Source organism: Balaenoptera ricei, chromosome 12 (genome assembly GCF_028023285.1).
Source record: "Balaenoptera ricei isolate mBalRic1 chromosome 12, mBalRic1.hap2, whole genome shotgun sequence".
NCBI classification, from domain to species: Eukaryota; Metazoa; Chordata; class Mammalia; order Artiodactyla; family Balaenopteridae; genus Balaenoptera; species Balaenoptera ricei.
The window spans coordinates 1,357,275-1,384,693 of record NC_082650.1 but is presented as its reverse complement, the minus strand read 5'-3'; the positions used below and the strand labels follow the sequence as shown (position 1 = coordinate 1,384,693).

The window sequence follows — 27,419 nt, the reverse complement described above, 5'->3', positions numbered from 1 at the left end:
GATTTGAGGAGCCTGGTGCGGCCACTGTCCAGCAGTGTGTCCTGTAATTGCTCCCTTCTGAGTCTCTGCTTATCAGAGAAAAGGGGGTGATGCACACCTGCTCCCCCAGGGCTCCTGCAGGTGGAGCTGAGCCCATGTCCTAGGTTTGCTCAGCACCGGCTCAGTGCCTGTAATACTGCACGTTGGCTGAAACGAGCTGCTGGCCACCTTCACGGGGACTTTTCCCTCAGGGACCCTGTAGGCTGACAAGTGGGCAGGAGGCCCCAGGACCCCGCCACTTCCCGCCCAGGCTGTAATGGACATCGCCAATACTTAGCTCTCACCAAAATAATCCGGGTTTTATTTTTTTTAATTAAAGAAACAAATTCGGGGGTCCCATTGGATTATAACGTTATATAAGTTTCACGTGTTCAACATTATATTTCTACTTCTGTCTACACGACCTCGTGCTCCCACCAAAAGTGAGTTTCCATCTGTCACCACACAGTTGATCCCTTTATCTGTTTCTCCCCTCCTTCCTCCCTTCACCTCTGGTAACCTGTTCTCTGCATCTGGGTGTTGGTTTTTGTTTTGTTTAGTTTGTTCATTTATTTTGTTCAGGTTTTGTTTGTTTTTTACATTGCACATATGAGTGAAATTATATGCTATTTGACTTTCTCTTTCTGACTTATTTCACTAAGCATAATACCTTCCTATTCCATCCATGTTGCTGCAAATGGCAAGATTTCATTCTTTTTTATGGCTGCGTAATATTCCTGTGTGTGTGTGTGTGTGTGTGTGTGTGTGTGTGTGTGTGTTCACTACATCTTCTTTATCCATTCATGTATCAATGGACACTTAGGTTGTTTCCATGTTTTGGCTATTGTAAATAGTGCTGCTGTGAACATTGGGGTGCAGGTATCTTTTCGAATTAGAGTTTTCATTTTCTTTGGCTAAATACCCAGAAGTAGGATTGCTGGATCATATGGTAATTCTATTCTTAATTTTTTGAGGAACCTCCATACTGTTTCCATAGCGGCCGCACCAATCTACAAGGAATCATCGTTTTGCAAGTATTCAGAATATATGGTTCTCAGAGAGGCCTGTAACTGAAATGGGAGGTGAGCATTTGCAGCTGGTTCTCAAGGGTTAGGCTCCTAGACTGAAAACTGGTCGACCTCTGAGCACCCCATCGTTTGGGGGGTTTCCTTGGGGCAGTTGTGCCATTTACACCTTACACAGCATCAGGGATGGGGGCCGTCTTGGGCCTTAGTGTGTGGCCCCTGCTTAAATTCCAGGCACAGCAGAAACATCAACGCTGTCGGCTTCCCTCCTGGTTCCCTCCTCTCGTTAGAAAACGTGTGTGGCTCTTGGTCACTTGGTGAGCATTATTCCAACATGACTTTATGTGATGTTTGACTCAGGGGTCCATTGCCGTCCACTTTTCAGATGCTCACTCGAGAGCGACTTAGAGGCACGGCCCCCTCCAAGGGCTGGGAAGTGCAGGTCCTGAGTGGAGGAGGGCAGAGCAGTTGCGCTGGAGCAAGAATGCGGCCCCCAGAGAGCTGCCGTTGGGGGGGGGGTCCCCTCAATGCCCCGGGGAGAAGCCCCGCGAAGGCCTTTAGTCCAGCCCTCAGAGCTGTCTCCCTGGGGTGCAGGTGGTGCCCAGACTCTGTGAAGGATGTTACCCTGCTCTTCCGATGGCATCCAGGCCCTGGGTGGTGAAGAAGGTCACTCAGAAGACACGTCGCCAAGCTGGGCAGAGCCAACAGGCGTGGTGCTGAGGCAAAGCCTGTGGGGATTTGGAGTTCTGGGCTGGGTGGGGTTCCAGGGCAAAGAGCTCCCCAGCTTACTGCATCCCCTGGACCGCCCTCTCAGTGGTGCTTTGGTCCTCATGTGGCCATCCAGCCCTCCCGGTCAGCATTTCATTTTGTAAGCCTTCCTTTTCATCAGTGTTTTGCGTTAAAACTCTCTCTCTCTCTATTTTTGGAGGCAGTTTTGGTGTGAGTTCATCTGTTTTAAGGCAGCTTTGAAAGCACAGATCTTCTACGTAGAATGTTCACTGGTTTAACAGACAGTTGTTGGTGAGATAGGCCCAGAGCTTTTGCTTCAAGTCATTCCAGGAGGTACGGGAGAATAAATACAAACATTTGCTCACTAATTAATGCGTATCCTAATTTGAAAGCAGTGTTACATAGAATGGACATCTGGCAATGAACCCTGGGCGTGGGCTCTGCGTGGACACACAGATCTGGGGACGATGTCTGTGCCAGGGCGCCTGCCTCTCACCAGAAACCTCAGCTGAATCTGTCCACGTAACATGTGATCCCATGGTTCCGGTGTAGCCACACCAAACCCCAGAGGGTGGGTCATCGGCTCTGTTCAGTTGCGGGTGAGTTTCGGGGCCCAGCGTGGGTGTCCTGCTCCCAGCCGCACCCCTACCCCCGCTGCCCGGACAGGAGCTTGCAGCTCCACCAGACTCCACCTCACCAAGACCCCTGGACCCTTTGGGACCTTCCGTGTGGACACTTACGGGGCAACAGACTTTAGTCCCAAGAGAAATGATGCTGCCTTTGAATGACGTTATTATGCATTTTATGACAAAAACAAAGTATAGGCACAGACCTCTTTTGACTTTGTGTTCACTCCCAAAAACCAGCTCTATCACGCCTTGTCAACCACAGAAAACCCCATATTGTTGGACCATAGCTTTAAAAAGTGCCTGCCACTGAGTTAGACCTGAATTAAGTATGTTTTTTCAGAGTTTCTTGTGGCAGGGGTACTCAAGTAGCTCTGTTTTACAGTAACAGTCTGTCTTTGTTTTTGTTGGGAACTTGGAGGAAGGGTGGGGATTCTAGCTTGGAGGGTCCTGGGCAGACCTGGTGGGAGGAGAGCCCTGGAGGGAGGCTTCGGGGGCAGGGTGTAGGTGAGCACAGAGGACCCTGTGTGCAAAGGAGTGAAGCAGAGGTCGGCTGTGGAGCTGCAGGGCTGGTGATGAAAGTGGAGAATTTCCATCAGGAGGGCACGTTGGAATCAATGTGGTCCCAAGCCGCACTCTACCCATCTCCTCACTGACATGATGCCAGGAAGACATGCATGATTGGGCGAGAGAATGAGTCTGGTGAAAAGTGTAGGGTCTGTAATAGTTTAGGTCACAACATCAGAACGACTTTGAAGTCTGCAGTGTTGTTTTGTTATCATTCTATTTGTGACTCAAACAAAGAGAAGAATTCGAAATTTAGGCAAAGAGTAAGTGATATGAGGAAGAAACACACTTTTTTTTGAAAAAGAGAAGACGACTCCTGTGTGCTTTTGTTCGTATACATTTACTTTGAGTTGGACCCGGCAGACCTTGGGGTCCTGGAGCCCTAGAAATGTCTCAGAAGTTGACACTTTCAGGATAGAGCATTCTTTGTTTAGATTCAGCCGTAGTTTCTCGTCTCATTCATCAATTTGTCGACTGAATTCACCATTTTTGGCTCTGCGTGGCTGGTCTAGATGTAGAGAAAAAAAAAAAGAACAACTTGTTGCTTCCAAAATGTGGCCAGACCTTCTGCTTCTGCAAGACCCCACCTTCGGTGATTTGCCCAAATTCTGCCAAGTGTATAACCGCTTCCATCCCACAGGGAAGAAAAAGAAAAATCCTTGAGGCAGCCATTTCTGACTGTATTTACCTGTGAAGGTTTACAATAACCTTTGCATTGAAAATTGACTACAATTGGGACTTGTTCCTAAGATGCAGACATTCTAGCAAATTCCTGGGATGAGTCCACTCTCCGATTCGGCTGAGCAGAGAGTCTGCAGGGCCATTAACCGGCACAGTGGCTGAGGAGGGCATTTCCTCAGACGTGGTGTCGTTTCTACCTCTTGTCCCTCACGTCTGTTTAAAATTCCCCCCAAATCATGAGATTACAGAGCTTGCAGAGATGGCCCAGGTCCCCGTTCTATTTGATGCCCGCGGCGGGGTCCCTGGAAACGTGAGCGGGGGCGGCCCCAGCCCACGTGCACAGCCCTCGGCTCATGGGGACCGTTTCCCTCACCGGCGGCAGCACAAGAATCCCCCTCTGTCATCACCTTGGCTTTGTTTCTGTGTCTGGGGCTCTGAGGAGGTGATTGCAGCATGCATTTGGGTGATTAAAACCCCAGATGGCCCCAGAGATTGGCTGGTGGTCGCTGGCCGTCAACGGCGCTGTCCCTCGCCTCCTGTTTTCTCTAGTTCTTCAGGGACCGTCACGTAGTTTTGTTGCTGCTGTTGGTATGTGGTTCCCATCGGGGATCTCCTCCCCTTGTCCATGGTAGGGTTTGCTGGGGATGGGGCATCTGACCGGCCAGCTCAGCGGGGCAGGGGGGGAGGAAGAGAGCGAAGGCAGGGCAGGCGCGGGGCCTCCACTGACGCCGGGGGCGCCGGCGGCCGAGCCCAGGGCTCCATCTCGGGGCTGCGGTGACTCACGTGCTGACTGACAGTCAGGGAAGCAGCAGAAGTCACCCATCCCATTATGGGATGGCCACGAAGACACTTGCTCACTCTTAATATTTTAAAGTTTAGTAAAGTGCAACGTCACTTGAAATCCAGTCAAGGTCACGGGTGCTATAAAGTATAATTTACAAGCGCATCGTAGAGCAGAAGCTTATTTTTTTATGACAGAGGTGGATGACTTTTTACAGGTGCGTGGTTTGAGCCATCTATCTGGTGGTTAAGCCCGTGTTCTTTCCTGGATTCCTCGTAAAGGATATGAAAGAACCTGTATTGTAGAGCAAACTATCAAAAATAAAAGTAAATGAACTAGGAGTTTGGAAAGAAAGGTTTCTCCACTGAAGTGGAAAGCAGAGAGATTGCAACCAGCCTGTGTCTGAACACCTGGCCTGAGTCCGGTTCTTCCGGCCTGTGTGCTGGGGGGACACATCCGGCCCCGTCGCTGGGCCCAAACCACCTGCTTGTTCTTTCCTCGTGGCCGGGCCAGGCAGACGCTGGGCTGTGGGGTGAGGGGCACTGCGCCCGCCAGGGTTCCCACGCCGAGCTCCTGGAAAGGAGGAGAGCTCCCCGCGCCGCCCGGACCCGGCTCACCTGTACCTGGCCAGGCCTCTGTCTGGTTACGCAGCCCGAGATTCCCTCCGATGTTCCTCACCCATCCGTCGGACATCAGGTTAGATCCCGCTGGTCGGGGCACAGGTGTGGCCCCTCCCTCCGCCGCAGGTGCCGTGGGCAGTGCAAGCGTGCGTGCCCACCGGCCGCGTGGCTGTCATCCCTGGGGCTGGAGCAGGAACCGTGTTGCTCTTTCTGTTTTCCCAGGCCTAGAACACGTGGTAATTAGCAACTGTCCTTACAGGGACAGCCAGCTCGGCTCCCACAGGAAGGTGGTCCATTGTCTCGGGAAATATTTCAGAAATCCTCTCAGAAACACGCGCCCGCACTGCTGGGTCCACTGGTGGAGAGTAAACAAGCGCGTGTGTCCACAACCGGGAAGCGATGCTTCCACACGCAGCACAGCAGCACAGCGCTCTCTCGAGTCTCACGTGCACACGCGCAATTCTTGGGCACAGTGACCTCGGTCTTCCGAGGGATGCCGGGACGCCGAGCCCAGGCAGAGCTCCTCCCGCGGGTCCTTGGCGCCGCGGGGACCCGGCCGCGTCTCCACAGGAGCCTGTCTCCCCTTCGTGGCTCCGCCCTCTGTTTTGCGGAGTTGTGTCGACGGAGGTGCCGGCACAACCTCAGGTCACATCTACTGGGGTGAGGATGGCTTCCCGAAGGGCCGGGGTGTCCCAACCTTCCGAGAGAAGACAGTCCACGCTTATCCCTTCTCCGTGGTCTTAAAGATGCGCCACCTAAGCATTTCACTGTCAGTTTGGTAACATTCAAAATATTGTGCTCTGGAGAAAATCCAAGCAAAGGTAGTTGTTTTGTTGCTCTGAGTGACAGTGAGAGGGAGGGAAGCCCCCTGACTCAGGAAAGCCTTGAAGGGATGATCAGAAGTAACCCTAATTCTGCCAACAGTATCTGTTGGTCACAACACCTCATTACGACGTGGACCCGTGTCCTCAAATGCTTCCTGTTCCTCGGCCGACAGGAGACCTCCAGAAAGTCTGTGCTTCCCACAAAACTGACATCTGTCTTACTCTATCACCATAAACCCTCCTCTCTTGTCGCCAGTATTTTACTTTATAAGCTCCTTAAGGGTAAAAACGGTGCTTTTCACCCAGCATGTGGTTAATAAGTAGCTATCAAACGAATGTTGGAAGGACATAATATTGTCCTTGAGAAATGTAGGGAGACTCAGGAAACATAAACACTGTCTCGGAGACAAGTATTGACAGTTACCTTATCAGCTATTATGAATTCCTATTGCACACGCTGGACTCAGATGACCCACCCAAGAGAGAAATAAAATCAAAGGCAAAGAGTGTCTCGAACATCACAGCTGAGGGAACCTCAGGGCATCTAGTGAATGAGAAGGCAGATTCTTTGAGCCCCGTCTCTCTCTGACCACATCTGCACGAGAAAAATTTCTGGGGTCCATTTAGGCATCAACTTTAACCCAACTCCGATATTACTAAATATTAAGTAATCAAAGCCTCAAGCCTACAACCTCAAGCCTACAAACCTCTTTGTTTAGAATAATGAAAAACCGTGTTGAAAATATGAAAAAATAAATACAGTATATAAAATATGTAAATATAGAAAAGATTTAAAAATTAGAGTTAATACATAAGAGTAGTGATTTTGATTTTATTTTAAGAGTGGAAAGTTTTGTGCTTTTTCTTTAGGGCGTTTTTTGAGGATGAATTTTACTCACTGTCTCCCATGTAGACGTTTTAAAGTATGAATAGGCGTCCTGACTATGTGCTTTTCTGCCGTGCAGGGGCCACCTGGTTCTAACACTGTCATCTTGACCATGACACAAACAATTCCAAGTTGGAGGGAGGATTTATGAAGGTACACTTTATGTACCTTTTATTAGCTACAGATATTTTATGGATCTTACAATAAGCATGACCAAAGAAACTTTTCTAATTATCTCTGTTTAACTCTTTTAAACATTTAAAGTGCATATAAAGTTAAAAATTAAGAAAAAGGCACTTATTAAATTAAGGGAGGGACATAAAATGTTTCATGGAGAAAGTGTATCAGGACACATCATCTTTCACTCTTTCTGTGACTGTAGGAAATTCGGTGTGAGCAACTTTATAAGAATGGATCTGGGGACTGAATCCAAGTGCACCCTTTGATGAGAATGTCCTCTGTCCTTGTCATGTTCAGGAGGCTGTGTGACCTGGCCGTAGCCCCAGCCCTGGAGCGCTGCCCCCTCCAACCCCTGATTTCCCCTGAACCTACTTCTCAGGTCTCTGGGCTCCACTCTGACCTTGGTCTCAGCAATCTTGTCCCTGGACCACAGGCCACAGCCTCAACCTGGGCTCCCGGGGACCCCACTGTCCATCGAAAGCCCACAGAGTGGGCTCCGTGACACTCATTAATCACATGGTACGGCTCCTCCGAATCTTCCAAGGGCTGCGATTTCCCTCCAGATCAAGTCCCAGCTCCTTTCTGTGGCTCCCGGGACCCCACGGTGCCTGCACCCCATTTCTCACTCCTGCTGTCCTTCCCCGTCTTGTGCCACGCGCCCTGGCTTCCTCTCAGCCCCTCAGCACGTGCGTGTCCCCAGCCCCAGGGCCTTTGCATGAGCTTCTCCTTCTGCCTATTCAAGAGGGCTCGCTCCACACTGCAGGGTCCAGGTCCTCAGCAGGGAGATGTTAATTCGTCTGATGTCACCGTCCTCCCGCAGGAGAGGGCAGGGCCCTGGCCTGTTTGTGCCCCTCTGCACCAGCGCAGTGACTACAGCCTGGCAGTCTCTGAACTCCTGATCAGTGAGGGCGATGCAGGGCCCCCACCCCGGGGGTTACAGCTCTCCAGCTCAGCCAGAACCTCAATCTTCCACTTATCGCCTCCTTCCCTCCCTTCCCCCTCCCCCCTCCTTTTTCTCCTCTCCCTCCCCTCCTCCTTCTCCCTTGGCAGAACCTTGCCGTGATCACCAGTTTGGCAGGTTGTCCTGAGGCGCAAGCATGGGGGCTGGAAGGTGCAAGTCAGTGGAGTAGCGCAGACCCCAGGCGCGGGGACCCCCCTCCGTGGACCCCGGGGGCCCCAGGTGGGATGCGTGGACCCCACCGCCCGAGATGGGCGTGTTGTACGTGTTTAAGGGAAGTCAGTGCTTGGGAAACAAGCCATGAGCTCAGTGTTTAACTGAGGAGAATGTGGACTTAGAAGGCGGCCAGCGTTTCGGCCGAGCGAGAGCGCAGGGCCGCCGTGCTTGTGGACTGTCGGCGGGGTCAGGAGCAGACTTCGCAGCCGAGCGCCGTCAGAGCCGCCACAGAGCAGAGCGGGGTCCCACGTGCTCCTGGGCCAGAGAGCCTCTCTGCAGCTTTGTCTCTGGGTCTCGGACGCCCCTGACTTAGTGGCAGATTCTGTAGAGCTTTTCTTTCTCTTCTCCACCGGATTGTTGTGTTTTAAACGGTGAGGATGAGCGTCACAGCAGTTTCATTTCCCGTTTCTCGAGATGATCAACCTCGTGGATGGTTTTATGTGATGCCTCACTTTCCCCTCCTCAGCTGCACGAGGAGAGCCTTCCACCAGGAAACCAACCCATTGTGTCTGCACGCGCAGACCCAGGCAATATTCAGGGTCCAGGAGGTACGTGGTTCGCACCTGGGGCACCTTGCAGGGCCCTGGTTACACACAGGGAAAGAGCACAGCACGATTCATCCTGTGTTTACACTTACTTTCAGGTAAAGGTAATTGAGAAAGAAATTACACACCACTCAGCTGCTTTTATGTAGTTCAAAATATTGCACATTAAAGAAAGGGATTTAAAATCTGGTGCCTAACGTTCACGTAGAGCTAGCAGCCTTAAGACTGTGTTAGTCTTCAGGCAAGAGTGGGCCTAATCCATTGCAAAGAGACAGTTATCAGGGCTTTTCTTCACGTTTCTAGAGGAGCGGGTGTAACTTTATTCCCATTTCTCACAACCCTTGAAGGCAGCGAATGGTGGGTCTCAATTCTGACCCACACCCTACAGGTAAAATACATTCATATTACTCTGGGGGAAATTGCACAAAACTAGACTTCCCTGAAAATTTCTCTGATACATTCTTAAATCTTTGGGAGAAGGACTAGCCTTATATGTGTGTTTTAAATCCTGGCTTTATTACCATAAAACTTTGATCTCCAGGGATTTTGTGTTGCAAGGAGAATTTTCTATCTGCCCAAATTCTTCTCTCTGGTTTTTTTCACTGAGGACACTATACAGGCCTTTGGCAATGTCCAGTTTCTCCATTAAAGTTCTGACCAAGTCCAGAAAAATACCACACTTCCAGGCTTCTACTCAGCCCTGTTGTGGCAGCCATGGGCCAAGGGAGAAGGGATGCCTGCATCTTACCTCCTGCATCTCACCTCCTGCATCTCACCTCCTGCATCCCACCTCCTGCATCTCACCTCCTGCATTCCACCTCCTGCATCCCACCTCCTGCATCTCACCTCCTGCATCCCACCTCCTGCATCTCACCTCCTGCATCTCACCTCCTGCACCTCACCTCCTGCATCTCACTTCCTGCATCCCTACCTCCCCCATCCATGTGTCTCCCTACTGCCTCCTCACAGGGAATCCTAAGATGCCATGCCAGAGTTCTTTGACAGACGTGACACATACCTGGTAAAAATTTAGAGAAATTTGTTCCCCATTGGCTGACTTCCAAATTTGAGGACTTAAACCTATAAACAGAGAAGTAGGTAATTATAATGTAGTTAATAAGTGTGCAGGTATAATACAGACACACCCAGACACACACACACACAGAGACACACACACACAGAGACACACACACAGAGACACACCCAGACACACACACACACACAGACACACACACACAGACACACACCCAGACACACACACACACACACAGACACAGACACACACACACACACAGAGACACACACACACACAGCTCCTCAGAGAGATCTGAAAAAAATCAGAGAAAGGTGTTATTTTTGTTTCCATTTCATTTTATTTCTCACCTACATTAGCTTTCTAGACATTTGAAATAATAAACCAGCCAGATGAGGACTTGAAGCTGCTCACTGTTACATGCTTGGAAGCTAGATTAAGTAGTACCATTGTCCTGTGACACTTTCCATCCCATCAAGTCACCTGGTCACCTAGTGGGATCCCCCCCTCCTGGTTTCCCTGCCCAGCGGCCCACAGACCTCACCTGCTGCGTGATGCTCAGGCTACAGTTAGGGACCCGTGTTGGCAACATGGGTGCAAAACTACGGATTGTCACCATTTCACGCCTTCTCTTGGTACTTGCAGGAGGACATTGCCACCCTCCGACTTCCCTTCCTCTGGTGCCGGGTTTCCTTTAGGGGGTGATCCTGAGTGCTCCAGGTGACGGGAAGGAAGCGACACCAGTTACCATATGGAGTGGGGATTCATGATGTGGTCCAGGTAGCAGTCCTGAAAATGTTTCCATCTGTACTTTAAAGAAAAAGGGAGAAGACGAAACTGTATAAGTAAATTTGCTGAAATCAGTCATTTCTATACCAAAAACTTTTGTTTTTTAAAATAAGGATGTTTTGTAGACAGTGTAGAACACATTCATTTTAAGAGATATCAGGTGAAATAATTTTTCAAGGCATCACATATGAACCAGTTTCCCTGGGGCCGAGTGGCGCCTGGCATCTCGGGAACCAGCAGCCGGTCGGCTCATTGCTAACAAGCAGCCGGGGTTGAGGCTGGGGACAGGCGGGTGGGGGGCTGCCCTGGGATGGGGCCGCCAGCTTACTGGGGGACAAACCAGGATCAGAACCCAAGTGTTTGCAGAGAAACGCAACAGGATGCCGAGTATTTTCCTTGGATTCCACAGATGAATGAAATCAGCTAGGCATCTTCAACACAAGCTGGCTGTTTTATTTTGCCTCAGATTTGTAAATAAATGGTTGTAGTCATTCTGCTTCTAGCTTTGAGAAGGACAGTCTGGTTTCCTCTCTCTACAAATGTTTCTTCAGCTGGCTGTCAGTTCTCCATGGAAGTTCCTGGCACGGGGCCGTCCCTGCCCTGCGTCTCCCCTGACCCGAGCCTTCTGAGCTCTGCTCCACGTCCCGCAGGGAACAAGCTTGTGGGTGGACACAAATAAACAGTGACGAGGTGTCCTGTCACGGAGCCTGCAGGCTGTGGTTTCAAGGACACAAGATTTCTGGGCGCTTCTGGCCGCATGGAGGCCGCGCGGGCGGAAGGGGAGGTGAGCTGCTGGGACGAGGTCGGAGGTCCCTGGGGGGCAACTCGATGAGCTGAGCCCAGGACACGGGAGGCCGCGTGGCCACAAGCATGGTCTGCGGGCAGGACCCAGATCTCCGCGGTCGTCACCGTGGCCCGAGGGAGCGAGTGCGGAGGAACTGAGTGTTGCCCTGCGCTTTTTGCAGGGAGCCCGGCGGTTTGGGGGGTGCGTCCCTTTCACCGCCAGCCCCGTCGTTCCTTTTCGAGGCCTGGTCCATTTCACGGTGGTGAAATTTTGATTTCATGGTACTTATGTCATTTCTCAGATAATGAAAATTCACTTCTTAATGACGTGCTAATTTTTCATTCTGATTTCTTCTCATTTTTACAAACACCGTGCCAGGATGAGCATGCCTGGGACCCTCGTGTCCCCACGAGGAAGCGTCCTCTCAGGATATTTGAGTAAAGGCACGTGAGCTGAAGTACAGATAGTAAGCGAAGGCCGAGGTCCTTTCACCTCCTCGTCCTCAGTCTGGTCGGCCTTTGACCCCGCCCGAGGCTGGACACGCAGGGACTGTCTTCCCGGAGTGCAATCGCTGTGGGCGCTACCCCATCCCTGCTTATCCACGCACTTACTTGGAAATGGCGCTGCTGTTGCTATTTCATGAGTGGTTGTCCTGAAAACCGGGAGCCACACATCTCACAGTGCGAGGTCACCCTGCATCTCCGTCTCCCCGTCAAGCGAGGTGAGGACCTCGGCCCCGAGAACCGGGATCTGACGGGTCTGGGAAGATTGCTCACCCCCGGACCCCAGACCTCCGCCTGGGTCCCAGCAAGTGTTCACTCCGAGCGGGTTTGCCCAGCAGCAAGTCGACTACGTGCGTGCCCAAAGCATGGGGCGGAAATCGCCTGGAGGCTGGTCTCAGGATGCAGCAGCTCTGTCTCTCTGAGCCTAAACCGTTTTTCCCTTTTCTTTACTTAAGTGAAGCTCAGTGTCTTTGCAAATAAATATGAAAAGTATTCTTTTGTTGGACTAAAGTAGCTCTCAACTGCAAAATATAATCCTTAGCAGAAAGATCTGTGCATTTCGCAGTCTGTAATTTATACCACGTTAAAAACATGCTATAGCAGGATTGATTTAATATTTCTTGGTTTAGAAGTAGATTAAACTTAACTGCTTGTTGTGTTAAAGCCTTCTAAAGCTTTTAGGTGCTGTTAGTCTTGTGTTTCCTGATGCATATATATCATTTTCTAATTAAAAATCTTGTGTTGCTTTACCTCCTTTGGGGGGATATGATAAAATTAACAGCAAAAAATAACCGGGGTGCATTCCCACTGAAGTCATACTCACCGCACAGAACACAAGCGTAATGCTTTCTTACAGCTGTTCAGCCCTGAGCAGTTTCTCATCAGCTCTGCCTTTTCCCAGACACCTGCGTGTTTCCTACCTGCACCACATCCCTCCCGGGGTATCTTGATGCCAGCCGGGGTGTGGGACTTCACGGGGGCAGCTGGGACCGGGGCGGGTTATGCACACCCCCTGACACACCCCTGCCTGCCTGCTTGCTGTTCTCTGTTCCTCTTGGTGGTCAGGCGAGCTGCTCTCAGGAGCATTCATTACTGTGACAAAGGGCAAAGGGCGCTGCCCGGTCTCAGAGCTGGCGCTGAGAGGGCTGCAGGAAGTCCCCGAGGTCCCCAACGGTCCCAGACACGCCTGCAGCCTCAAGTCGGCTATTGCCTCCCCAGGGAATAGTTAATGAGATAATTATTTTTTTCTTGAAAAGTTAACATTCTTGCAGTCGTCCTGGGGGTTTCCCTATGGATTATAATCTACCTTTCCAGTTGTGTTCAAAGGGAGAAGGGGAATAACACAGCTCTATTTTCACCCTTCCCCGACCCTTAGGGATTCGCATCTGTTTTCTGATATGTGTATTTAACGAAGTGGAAACTGGTGTAAATGGATTCCTGCTCTAGGCAATTAACATGTGCTTGAATAATAATAACAAAAACTCGTGTCAAAAGGAAATTTATGAAACCCAGAATTCTCTGTGTAAACACGTTGGTCTTTGAATGACTTGGCCGTCATAACACAGCCCCAACATCCGGTCCATGTGGAATGTTCCTCCTGCTTCTCAGAGCCCAGGAAAGACATGCCAAGTTGCATCTCTTTATCCCGAAACAGCGAGGAGGGTGGAGGGGAGTTTAGGGATAGTTAACTTGTAGGTAAAGTATATTGTAGAATGTTAAGCTTCAAGTAAACTCAGTTACAGAATTACTCCAAGGCCCTCCGCTGCCTTCGGACTCAGGCTCCCCTGACAGGACTCTGGGGCCGTGTCTTCTCCAGCCATGTGAGCTTGGGGTGTTTCCCAGCGTCCGGGGCCTCCTGCGTAATGTGGGGCAGTGATGTTACCTGCTGGCATTGCAGCCTTGGGACCAATGAGATGATAGTGCCTGGGAATCCCTTAGTCTCACATAGTAATAATTCAATAAATCTCAGAGATTGTAATTTACAGAAACTGTTTTAAAATCAACATATATGGATTGCAGCGTGCTTACAAGTGTTCAAATGAGCTCATTGATATAGGGCGCCCGACACACTGATTTTTTTTTTTAATTTTTGTTTTATATTGGAGTATAGTTGATTTACAATGTTGTGTTAGTTTCAGGTGTACAGCAAAGTGACTCAGTTATACATATACATATATCTATTCTTTTTCAGATTCTTTTCTCTTATAGGTTATTACAGAATATTGAGTAGAGATCCCTGTGCTATACAGTAGATCCTTGTTGATTATTTTATATTTAGTAGTGTGTATGCATTAATCCCAAACTCTTAATTTATTCCCCCTGCCCCACCTTTCCCCTTTGGTAATCCTAAGTCTGTTCTCTATGCCTGTGAGTCTGTTTCTGTTTCATAGATAAGTTCATTTGTGTCATATTTTAGATTCCACATGTAAGTGATATCACTTATGATATTTGTCTTTCTCTGTCTGACTTCACTTAGTATGATAATCTCTGGGTCCATCCATGTTGCTGCAGATGGCATGATTTCATTCTTCTTTATGGCCGAGTATATTCATTGTATCTATGTGCCACATCTTCTTTATCCACTCATCTGTCAGTGGACATCTAGGTTGCTTCCATGTCCTGGCTATTGTAGACAGAGCTGCAGTGAACATTGGGGTGCGTGTCTCTTTTTGAATTATGCTTTTCTCAGGGTATATGCTCAGAAGCAGCACACTGATTTCTGAATCCTACGTAAGCCTTTCTTCCCATTACAGAGAAGAATCTGTTGTACTCTGTGAGCTCTGGGAAATCTGAAAAGATGTCCATACTTGATTTTTTTCAGGCTGTCCTGGTGCCAAAAAGAACGAGTTTCTGACGAGTGTGCTGGACGCGCTGTCCACAGACATGGTCCACGCCGTCTCCGACCCCTCCTCCCCGGGCAGGTGCGTGCGCTCGACTGCAGAGCAGGAGGCTGGGAAGAAGCCCGGCATTCAGGGAACTCTCAGAAGCTGGAGGGCAAAGTCCAGACACTGGCATCCGAGGCCTGATCAGCTTAGCGGACACAGCAGGGCCTGCAGGAAAGAAGTCCCCTCCCCAAACCTGAGGTCACTTCCTTTGTCTGGAGGACATTTGTTTAGCAGGTTCTCTTGTAATGCGACCAACCCAAGGAGGATGTTGCCATCAGGAACAGGGCCCAGACCTTGGGATTTTCCCAGGTTCCATCAGGCAGGGGTGGGGGCAGGGGCAGGGGTAGGGGAGGGGATGGGAGGACCCTGGTCCAGAGGGCTTCCCGCTTTGGAATCGCATTTTAGAGCTATTGACTGGATTTTAAACACTTTGAATTAAAATGTTCAATTTAAAATTCTCAAGATAGGATTTCTTTACAGTAAAATATATATGACATAAAATTTACCATCACAACCATTTTCAAGGCTGCAATTCAGTGGCATTAATTACATTAACAAAATGTTCAAAATCTGATTTCTGAAACTCTGGAAACTTGCTCTGTGCGCCTGGTGGAAATTCTGCAGTTCTGGGGCTGAGGCTTTGAGCTTTGCTTCCGGAGAGACTGTTAATTCCCTGAAGCTGTTCGTCTCTGTGGGTGACGTCCCTAGGAGGGTAGTTTGTGGTGTTTAATGGATATAGTGTTTCAAGCGTTGGATCTCCCCTGTTAATTAGTAATAATTAATCTCTTTATTTTAAAGCACATTTTCTGATTGGGAATCTCACTGTCTTTATTTCCTTAGAGCACTGGCCTTCTTCCCTGCCTGCCCCAAACCTTGATTATTTCATCTATTCCAGATAATCTAAAGCTTCCTGGTCTTCTTCAGCTCAAAGCCCGCCTCTCTCTGTCTCTGCTTAAGAGTAAGATTGCAGAAGAAAAAAAGGCAGTGCTAATGAATCCAGTAGTAAATTAAATGATGAAACAAAAAAAAAATCACCCAATTTTCAAATTGACCTGTTACATTCTTGGAAAGATAGATCTTTTCTGTAAAACTAAAATTGAAAGCAGTAAATGAATGTCCATCCTAGAAGGTCCTCTGAAAGTTTGGGAAGTAACTAATAGCATCAGAAAGCCCTAATACCTGGGAACTTTTGGTGTCTGACTCACTCTTTACACTCATGGCAACACAGAGACCAACAGCCAGACAAGGAAGGAAGGACCAGGGATTATGTGAGCACGTGCTGCACCTTCCACTTGGTGAGAAGGCCCAGTGTAACATCTGGGATGGTCTCCAAGATCAGCCTCAAGGCCAGGCCTTCTGGAAGAGCTTTTTACTTATATCTTAAAGTATCAACCTTTTTTTTTTTAATCCAGGGAAAGATGTCTGGTTACCACTTTAAGGTGTATGTTGTTTTGCACCTTTTAGTTTACCCATGGCATAAACAACCTGCCCATGAGTCACAATTAAAGGAGCAGAGAACCTCTGGGTCCCAGGTTGAGTAGGTGTGCGATGTGTGAGCCGATGGGCCATCCCCACGGGGCTTTGTCCTCACGACTTGCCAACGCCCAGTGAGTGATTGGACTGCACAAGTTCACTGTGCCATTTGCCATTTTGAAACCAACTTGAAAATGTTTTGCCAAATTTCTAAGTTATTTTTAAAAATCATTATACCAAACCGCAAAGCCACGCAGCCTTAGGCCTCAGGGCCGAAAGCGCGACAAGCAGGGCCCTTCTTCCAGGAAAGTCAGAGCACGGGGGCCCTCGCTGGAGGGACCAGGGCCGGGGTGGGGAGGCAGCCAGTCTGCGGGGGCCCCTGACCACCTGCGTGTCTTCCAGGCTCTCGGAACCTGACCCCAGCCACACGCTGGAGGAGAGAGTGGTCCACTGGTATTTCAAACTGCTGGATAAAAACTCCAGTGGGGACATCGGCAAAAAGGAAATCAAGCCCTTCAAGAGATTCCTTCGGAAGAAGTCCAAACCCAAAAAATGTGTGAAGAAGTTTGTTGAATACTGTGATATGAATAACGACAAGTCCATTTCCCTGCAAGAGTTGATGGGCTGCCTGGGCGTGACCAGAGAAGAAGGTGAAACTAACACGAGGAAACGGCACAGTAAGAGCCTTTCTCCTTATTTTGCTCCCACGCGTGTCCACTCTCCACGGCGTCTGTTGAGTCTTAAGATGTAGAGATTGTCCTTGCAGTCTGAGGGTGGAGGGAAGTCTGATGTGTCATGTGACTGTAGGTCACCCATCCGTGGAAACACTCACAGACCGTCGTAAGTGGTCAAGGGGAAGCCGGGTGGGAAAGGTGGGAGCTGAGTGGTGTCTGGGGACAAGTCTTACTGTTCTGTCTGGGGGGCGCGGGGTAGGGGGTGCCCTTCTCCAGGGGCGCCTTCTGATGCTGAATAGCAAACTGGGGACCCTTGGGAGTAACTCGGGAACCCCATGCATGACCCCAACCAAGCATTCATCCCGGTTTATTAGCAGTTAAGTAATTCCTGTTTCCAAACCAGTTATTTCAATGGTTGAAACAATGTTTCAGCTGCATTACCAGATGTATGTATCTCTTTCCGGAACCCAAACGCTGTCAGCAGCCCAGGAGCCGTGTGCAGACTTGATGGTTTGCAGAGACCTCTCCCATCTCTGCTAATTTATGATTCTGTTATTCTGTTACCAAACTTGTAGCATATTTGAAACATGAAACAAGTTTGAGAGTAGATTCTGGAGCATCGGTAGATGGTGGTCTTTACGCCTCCTTGTATTTGCAGCTCAGCTGGGACACGGAAGTCCTGGCCGCTGACCTCGATTGTGGGCTCCGGGAAAGGACTGCATCTGTCTTATCAGTTTCTGTGTCCCGAGCACTCGTCATAATAGTCATTCCGCATAATTCAGCCGAACTTGGTTCCAGGCTAGATCCCTGTAATTGTGAAAGGACTCTTGCTAATTTTCCTGTGAGAAGTTACTCCTGGAAGAGTTGAGTTTTAATTTGAAGACCTCTGTATGGGGTCTCGGAAGCTAAGTGCGCTTCATGTTGCCCCGAACATGTCCAGACTGCAAACAGTGGTAAAAATAACGCGGCCGCCCCCTTTGCTGACCTTGCGGGGTGATGATGGCATTTCCCGGCAGGATGTGGGTCCTTGCTGCCCTCTGATGGGGGTCAGACTCAGAGGCTCTGGTCGTGGAAACGTTGTGTGCCGCATTCGCCTCCCTGCTGTGTGTCTGCAGGCAGGGGGAGGAGCTGGGCTTCCACCAGAGCGGGTCAGGGGGTGACCGGCCCCCATCACCATCCTGCCTCACGGTCCCCGTGGCTCCTTCTTTTCTCCCAACCAGGCCGGGGATGGGGGTGAGGCTGTCATTCTCACTTGCAGATGAGAAACCCAAGAGCGCCATGCGGGTTCCAAGCCTTACAGCCACCCGAGGCGTGCGACAGGTCCACCCTGAACAGCGGCCCAAGCGCACGGGTCCGCCCGCAGGAAACCGGCGCCTGCTGGGCTGCAGCTCCTGTCGGGGTTTCCTCAACCCCGCGCAGGCCTCCCCTGCAGCCCCCGGGGGGGCCTTGGACGCTTCCAGCCCAGGCAGTCGCCCCCACCCTTGCTCTCCTTTGTTGGGACTTAGGGTCGCTGTCTGCTGCTATCTGACTCCGCCTGTGATTCTTGGACCTGGACAGACGTTCTCACTCATCCTATGCTTTTTTTTTTCGATTCTGGTCCCCCATAGGGTCCCAAGAGACAAGCGACCTATTGCAGTTTTAGGCAGAAATCCTGGCAGCCAGGCGTCTCGGAGGCCCAGGGGATCACCATGGGAGCCAAGGGGGAGCCAGCGGCCGGCTGCTGGAGGCCGGGGGACTGTGGCCCCCCCGCCCCCCCCCCCCCCGGGCTCTGAGGATTGCCAGGGAGGGGCATGAACACTGACCCAGTGACTCGTTTCAGCTGTTGCCGGCTTGGCTTGGGGCCGTGGTGGCCCTTCCTCTGTTCCAGAACCCAGTCTTGAACTGAAAGAGTCCAGTTTTGTGGTTTCAATGAGCAAATTAAGTGCAGGCTCAACAGTGTGTAGAATCTGCCCTTTTAATCTTTAATCATCACCCCTTTTTGGAGGGCCCAGGCCAGTCCATTGTTTGCAAGGACCCCCCCCCCCCTCGTGATAAGCACCCAACCCCCTGAGCCTCGTCCGGTGCCTGAGGGACGTCCCTCGCCAGGGGCACGTCCTTTTTGCATGTTTCTTAAATACAAAGGAAGTCAGCAAGTGGAGATGCTTGGCAGGGAGAGTGGGTGGGGGGAGGCCCAGTGCACGGCGGCTTTGCCAGGAGCGTAATTGGCCTCAGAGCAGTGGCGAGTGTGAGGCATTCTGAGATGGAACGGGATCCCTCCAATAGTTTCAAGATGAATTCTGAGCAGCGGAGAAATTACTCTCCTGGATACCACCGCCTGACCCCCAGCCCTTTGGTTCTACAGAGACGGCCACGCTCTCCACCCGCCCCTGCTCTCCGTGGCTCAGTCCACAGTGTGGATGGGTCATTTCCAGAAGCGTTAACCACGAGTGGGCGTGTTGTTTAAACAGCAGCACTTGGTGCGAACTGGTGCCGCATAGCCTGTGGTGAGCCCGCGGGTTCTGGGGCATCAGGAACCACTGCGCTCGTGGGTGAGCCCTGAGCTTCTGCAGAAGGTACAGATGGTGCTGAGAAGGGTGTGCAAATCCCACCCCTCGGTCAGGTACAGGGCTCTGACTTTGTGGCTAACGAAGTGCTTAGTTCCCTTAGTCATTCACTCGCTCAACACAAACGTCGAGGATCTGCCGTGAATCACGGGGCGGAGGTGGGAGCTGAGTCTCAGAAGCTCCCCAGTGTGTAGGGAAGATAGAAAAGCCCTAGAACGGCCGGCGCTTGAGGCGTGGGTGTGAGTGGGCTGCTGGCCGGGCCCTGAGGAGGCAGCTCCCAGCTCGAGGACTCGGGACAGCGTCGCTGGGCCGGGTACTTGAGCGCCAGCCCCGCGGCCAAACGGATGGACGGGACGGCCCAGACCCTGTGCCAAGCGCTGGGACACTGGTGCCTCCCCTGGAGCAACTCAGATGCAAAGCCTCCACACCGCCCGGTCAGAGCCCGTGGCATGAGGGGTAACTGCGTGACCCCCCGAGGGCAGCCTCGCCGGAGAGCCCGGGGGGCCGTGAGAAGGAGCTGCTGCTCAGGCGTCTGCCAGCCAAGGGTGCCCTCGTAGGAGAGACAGGATCGGAAGCTGGTCTTCCTGGAAACGCTGAAGGTCGGTCGGTCTTGCTCTGCTCTGGGGACAACACGGCAGCTCTCACCCCGCACGCTGAGGCCTCAGGAAGCTGACGTGAAGCCAGCACCTTCAGGGTCCCGATCCTGGACACCCACCCTTGGTTGTAAACAAAACTGCCTCAAAACCCCACCTCCCTGTCAACACCAGCATCGGACCTCTGAGTTGGCTCAAGGGCCTTAGCCGATCACATGCCCTATTGTTTTATAATCTGGTTAAATAATGGAAAACTTGAGGTGTGGCCAGTCCGACAGATCAGGAGCCAGGGCTGTGGAGAAGATGGTGCCCACAGAGGAAGTGCACTGCCCCGGCCCCGGCTGCTCTCGGGCTGCCGGTTGCTGCCCTCTGTCCCTGGGTGGGGGGCGGGGAAGGGGCATCTCCACACCTCTCCTCGGGGCGGGGCTGCGTCCTCACAGAGGACAGAACGCACAAGGGGACCAGAGAACACGTTCGCGGGCAGAGCGGACGCACAGAGGGGGTGCAGGCCACGTCCTCTTGCCGAGAGGGGTCCAGGGTCTCTGCACAGCCCTACACGGGGACACGGAGAGGGTGAGTGTGTAACCCTGCTACCAGGGGAGCGAATAACAGAGTGTAACACCTTGATGTCATCACCATTTATCAGAAATGTTTAAAGTACTGCAGAATCTTGAGTTATCTTCTTTATGTGCCTCTGACTAAACCGATGTGTCTGAATTTTATTGTCTCATTAGTAACCAGGAAGATAGCACGTATAATCCCCTCTCTTCCTCCAGACACGCTAAATTTGGTAAAAAGTGGCAATTTGGTCAAAAATGAGCATTGGGGATTTGGATACATTATTAGCTGATCTTGCAACCCTTTTTTTTTTAACTTGCAGAATTTCTCTAAGAGTTTTTCAACTCTTAGTTTTTTTCAACTTTATTATCATTTATTTTTTCCTACCCTGTGTAATTTGAAATAGTGAAAAGTCAGAAGAACCTAAATATTCAGGAAGGGGTTAGTTGGGACAGTCTAAATATCCAAGTGGTTACCAGTTTCTTTTGTTTTCTTTATTTTTGCTCACTAGTTAACAATACATTTTTTATTCTAAAAAATATGAGAAATTAAATAAAGAACATAAATAACACATGACCTTTTATTCTGAGACAAAATCAGACCAGATCTATAGCTTTCCAAAAAATATTTCTATGCACATATACATACGTATTTATGTACTATGATTTTCACTACAAAATGGGGTCATAAAATACATACTTCATTAATCACACTTATTTTAAGCAAGTGCACAAGATTTTGCATTTAAATTTTTGCAACTAAGACATATTATTGGGAGCTTGATCTCAATTTTCACCATTACACAAAATGCAAAAATGAAAAAAAACCCTGAAAACTATTGAGAACTGATAGAGACTAGAGAAAAAAATTTCTGAAGAATTCAGGAAAAAAATTCACAAAAGATGATACCATGCCCTCATGATTCTCCAAAATGACCATTGTGCAGAAAATCAGCAATTAGGAAATATTCATTTTTGACCAAATTATCTTTTTCATCCAGACTGCCATGCCAGCTACATTCTCTCAGGCATGTTGCCTTACAGCCAAACTGCCGTTTGCTGTGTCACCTGGAAACAATCACTATCATTCGGTACCGATGAAGCCACCCTCCCCGCCACACACTCACATCCCTCACTGAGCTCTGCGGTAGGAGCTGGAAAGTACATACTCATTTTCTCACCGAAAAGTATTTTTATTGATGTGGCATGGCTTCATATTTATTTTCATGATGTACATTCTGTTTCATTCAAATTAGTTAACAGTTTATTATTTTTCTGCCCTTCATGTATCTTAAATGGAGCTTTTCCCTACTCCTTCTTGAGTGGAATATTCCACCCAGTGTCATTAATGAAGTTTATATTCTTTTCATCTACATAGCAAAGTTCTAAACACCAAAAAATGTTAACTTTTCTTGCTGTAACCTAACTGTAATCTGTAGCTACCTCCAATGGCCAGTAGACTGATATTTACCATAAAAGAAACCAAGAAAAATCTGGCAATTGTTGATAGTGCAGTTGGTTTAGATTGGATTCAAAGTATCAGTTTAATATTCTTTAAATTTGAACCAATGGCGCGAAAGCCTACTTTCTCTGTAAAGTAGTCATTTCAGGCAAAGCAAAGTGGAGAGTGGCAACAGAAATTATCCCGATCCTTGGATCATTCAAACTACAATGGAAAGAGATAGTCCATTTAGCTACCATTTATTTAATATTTTTGCAATTTACTTAATATGTTTGTGTTTCAACTTTTCATGCTCTATTTCTGTTTGCTTGGATATAGCAAGAGAAGAAGTTTGAACGCAGAATAATTTTGCTCTTTATTTTTTTAATTGAATGGATAGACGTCAGCAATTAAGGCATTTGGGATGAGGGATGCTGCCCTCCGTCTACTGATTCATTCGAAAGATATTTACAGGTGCTCCCTGCTCTAAACATTGGCAAAATCTCAGTAAATAAAACAGACAAAAGTTCACATCCTTCTAGAGCTTACGTTTTAGTGTGGATGCAAGAAATGAGATAAATAAGAAAAATCCCCTGTGTGATGGGTGATGCTAGCTAAGGTGGTGATGGGGGGAGGGGAGGGGGAGGGCTGGAATTTCAGGTGGAGGTTTGGGGCAGGAAAAGTGCCTCCACAGGTGATGTCCCAGGTCCCAGTCTTGAAGGAGGCACAGACGGAACCAAGCAGGATTTGGGAACAGTTATTTTGAGCCAAACAAGTTAAATGATTCTCATGATTTAACTATAAAACCAAAAGATTTCAAAGACCTGGTGCTGGTTCCTAGACTTAGAGCTGCCTGGGTCCTCTGTCCCTGGGAGATTTTTCAAACTCGGGGAAGGAGGTCTCCACGGCTAGTGGACACGCCTTTGGAGTTTTGGGTAAAATGGAACAGTCTTCGAAAGTTGGGCCAGAGCATTTGTATTGTTGGGAATTGTTTACATCGTGACTTTTATGATCCACTGTTTATAATCTATGCTCAGCGTATGTGTAGATGCATATTTTCTCATGTAAACAAGTCTGCCAGTGGACGACACTTTCCTACAGTGATATGGATTTCTTCCTGAAACATGCTATTTAACCTTTTACTAAATGAAGAATATTTGGTTTTTAATCTTTCTTTTTTTTTCCCTGTTAGCCCCTAGAGGTAATGCTGAAAGCACTTCTAGTAGACAGGTGAGTATGTCTACATTGTAGCCTTAATAATTTACTGCTTTAGTTATAGGCAATAAAAATTGAGGTTCCGTCAATTTGTAAAGTGAAGTTCCTTCCAAGAAAAGAAGCAGCTTACCGTGTCTACACCCCTGCGAGGCCCCAAATAGCCGTGCAAGATTCTGCCAGAAATTACCAACTTGCTGAAACATCAGCATAAACGTTTTGCCCTAATTATTATTTTCTTGCTACTTGAAGTTTCAATTATTTTATTATTTTTAGAAAAATTTCTGAGTCCCCTTATTTTTGGAAATACTTATTTTTAAATAGTTCTCCAGGATGTGGATTTGTAATTTATTCCTTACGTTTGGTTAGGGAGATTGCAGGGACGGGGAGTCTTCTTTTTTCATCTAGGGATCCGAGTGAGACAAGTGGCAGCTCCAGAAGGGATTTTTCACTTCCTGCCGTGTGTGCTCATAAACATACTTCTGTGCTTCTGAACCTGTATTTCTGCCTGTGCAGTTAAAGGAGATAATTGTGGTGTCTCTCCCCAGTATTCCAGCCCACAAGCTCTCCAAAGTCTAGAATATTTTCCAGAAGATGAACACGAGCGATTCATTTCTCCCTCTCTCAAAGCCAGGGCCACATCTTCCTTTCTTAAGACCACTTGTCAATTTGTTACCTATTTTGTCTTCACCTGCTTGATGGCAGGTCCCCGGTCCCTAAGGCAGGCCCCCGTATTTGTGGTGGGCTTGAAGTGGAGACCTCCCACACGCACCTTGGATGCAATTTAAAACCATTTCATTAGGAAAGATGTGTGATACGGTCGGTCTTCTTTGTTTAGCAAGTGTTTATGGTTTCAACTTTTAAAATCCCACCGCCAATCACTTGTGCTTTAGAACAGGGCTGGTCTGAAAGCAATGACCCGGGCTGAGCTCTGAAGACTTCCAAACGGTTGTTTTCCTGAGATAACGCCAATGACGGGCACATGGGTGCTGCCTCGGCCTGAAATAAACTCTGTTCCAAACACGAGACTCACTCAGCTTTTTCCCAGAAGAGGAATCCAGAGCGGTTTCCCCAGCTCTTTGTATGGCGTTTATCACTGCAGACTGTGACCCTGGGATGGCGTCCTGTGGTGGCTGGCACGTGATAAAGTGATTGAAGACCATGCAGATTTCTGTGAAGAATCAGAGTCCCAACCACCACAATCTTTCACTATGTGAATAACCAAACACAAGAACTGTGAAATGAAGGGCAGCAAGGGGGATGCGTGAAGCTTATATTTAATCGAAAAGTGAGCTGTCTTTCTTGGCTTCTTCTCCAGTTTCCATCACAGTTTAGCCGTCATCAGGACAGTGCTGTCAGCCACTGCTGGCACAGCTTACAACGTTAGTGCCACCCCTCCTCCAGCAAATCTGACCAGCTTTAGTTGCTGGTAAAATACATGGACGGCTTATCTTTATCCTCACCTAATTAAAACAAAACTTCTTATTCACTTAATGCAAGAGATACAGTCTCTCTTCTTGTCCCCTGTTCATGTATTTATCTGGGGAATAAAAGCCAACACAGAAGCCTCCTGAATGTTCAAGTGTAATTACTTTAAATAGACCAACTTGTACTGGTCGGAATGGGTCTACGTGGAGAAATAAACCTGGAAGATTGTACTTTGCTTCTCTTTTTCATTCTATATTATTTTTAATTGGCACAGTGCAGAATTCCAGTAATTTAGTAAACAAACTTTTCAAGTTGTATTTCTTAGGGAGGTCAAATAGTGAATGGAAAGGATGAAAAAAAAATGTTAAAAAAACCCCATGCCTTTATCAAATTTGAAGCATAAATTAGTATTAAAAGTATTTTTATATGATAAATCCATGGTGATTGGAGATTCTGCACAATGTTTAACATATTGAACACACTTACAATCCTTGAAATAAATGCTTTCTCAACTGATATATTTTTCCTGATATTTCTGATCATTGAGTGGGAGGAAAGTGCTAGAAGTTGAGAAGTGTCCACAATGTTTTTATTATTTTTTAAAATTCTTACACCCCAAATAAAGCACTCTTTCTTTTCACATCTATTTAAAAATATTGCTTTTTTTCCTTGTTGTTACCAGCTGGGTTTATTTTGTTCCTAAAAGGCAAGTCTTTGTCTTCAGAGATGAGTGATGCAAATGTCTTAATACATCTCTTTTTTGTCTCTTTTTCAGCCAAGGAAGCAAGGATAAATGACTGACACATCCACGGCGGGTCCTAGACACGTGGCCGACTCCCTCACCAAAAAGCAATTAAAAAAACCAAAACAAACACATAGTATTGCACTTTGTACTTTAACTGTAAATTCACTTTGTAGAAATGAGATATTTAAACAGATGGCTTTAATCTGTGAAAATGGAAAGGCTGGCTTCAGAAAAGTAATCACATACAATGTATGTGTCCTTCTTTGACCTTCAAAATCTGTAGTTGGTGGAGATGTATTTTGAATGGATTTAAGCTTAATTTCTTCCTCCTACGCATGTTAACCTGGCAGAAGCCTTGGCCGAAGGCGCTCTGGCTCCCGGCCTGTATCTCCTTACCAGGGCCGTTACTAATAGTCTCGCCAGGTTGGCATCGTTGGAAATCTACTGCCCTGGCAGCATCACTGAATCCATGTTGGAAGCTTCATGGCGCCATAGAAGTTTGTAATCAACTGCTGTCTTTGTCATGCAGTTAGTGAGTGCATGGGTCTTTTTGTTTCTTGGGATTTTGTGTTAGTTTGTTGGTTTTCCTTCCAGAGTTCTCGCTCACGCAATGAGTTACCCAACCACTAAAGCAATCTTTACAGGTAGTGCCCTGGTAGAAAAGAAGGTTTTTCAAACTCTTTTTTTTTTTTTTTTTTTTTTGGTGGTGAAAAACAACTGTTTTATTATGCTTGCAGATTTTGTGGGTCTGGAATTTGGACAGGGTGCAACGGGATGGCTTGTCTTTGTCCCCGATGTCTGGGTCCTATGATGTGCCTGCTTTTTCCACTGCAAGCTTCTGTTTGAGTTTTGCCTCAGGCTCAGATTATTCATGCAGTAAATGCTAGAGAATTCTTTCTGCATTTCTGAGGCAGCATGAAGGGGTCCATCGTTCAGAAAAGTAAATTTAATCATGACCTGACGAAGCCAGCTAAACACGCTTGTCAACCTGCTTTTTCTCTTACACCTGGCCCCTACCCATCCGACCATGGCCCACCCAGTGGCCCCCCGGAAGGTAAAACTGTCCCCTGAACAAATTATGAACAGTCCCCTTAAAGAAGGCACAGCCAGGCGAAGCTGTGCCTGGGTCTTGATCTTGGCAGCCGGGGACAAAGGCCTGTGGGTCCCCCACCTTCCCTTCTTCTTTCCTGGAGTCCTCAAGGGCTCAAGGGTTTGCCGATGGGAAATTCGTCCGAATGGGACTTGAGAGGGGCGGGTGGGGAGCTGAATGCCCCACTGTGAACAGCACAGCGGGCCCTCGGGACAGCCGGCTGCCCGTCTCAGAGCTGGACCCCAGCCTCCGCAGATGTGCCCACGGGCTCCATGAAGCATTTAGGGGACAGCCCCGGAGCTGGGGTGACACGCTGTGATGCTGTCTCGGCTCTAGCTTTTGGTTTGGGAAAAAATTCTTCACAGCCCCAGACCGCCCAACACATGTTGTGTCAAACGATCTTGAATTTGCATGAAGACGTTTCAAGAGGCGTCTCATTTAAACCGTGCAAAAGTCAAAACGGAAACTTTGGAAACACAAAACCAGCTCCAGTGTGTGTCACCATTGTTTAAGAAACAGGATCCTAAATTTATTGGATGATCTTTTATATTTCTGAACTTTGAATTTAATCATTTTTCTTAGATTAAAATAAAATATGCTATCAAAACCATACTTGGCCTCTTGCTTCGTTCTGAGCATGTTTACCATTGGCAAGCAAGGCAGGGACCCTGGGCTGGAGTGAAGGTGAACCCTGGTTCTGCTCCTCTGGCCATGGGACTTGGGACAAGTTACTTAGCCTTTGGGGGCTTCAGTCTCCTGCTCTATCAACAGGGATGACAGTGGCATGCACCCCTGGGTGAAGGTTACGTGTATCCATGTGTGTAAAGGGTGAGGGCCTGGCACAGAGGGTGCAAGTGTTTGCCCTCGGGATGGGAAGCAGCTGTCCACTCACTAGGTACCGAGGGCTGGGAGGACTTCCCGTCCTGCCGGAGGCGGTGTGGACCACGGAAGAGACAGAAAAGGTTCTTGTTGTGGTTAAAGCTGATGCTGTTCACAAGTCACACCGCCAGAGA

General features: G+C 48.6%; 1 protein-coding gene across 2 annotated transcripts in view; it reads left to right on the top strand.

Moving 5' to 3' along the window:
- Positions 1-27,018, top strand: part of SMOC2 (SPARC related modular calcium binding 2) — a 156,331-nt gene extending 129,313 nt beyond the window's left edge. For both annotated transcript variants that reach the window (XM_059941848.1, XM_059941847.1), the window contains exons 10-13: positions 14,587-14,686; positions 16,526-16,800; positions 23,124-23,161; positions 25,347-27,018. In XM_059941848.1, the coding sequence (XP_059797831.1) occupies positions 14,587-14,686; positions 16,526-16,800; positions 23,124-23,161; positions 25,347-25,364 (431 nt within the window). In that variant the 3' untranslated portion in view covers positions 25,365-27,018. The remainder of the gene's footprint in view (positions 1-14,586; positions 14,687-16,525; positions 16,801-23,123; positions 23,162-25,346) is intronic.
- Positions 27,019-27,419: the final 401 nt, after the last annotated feature.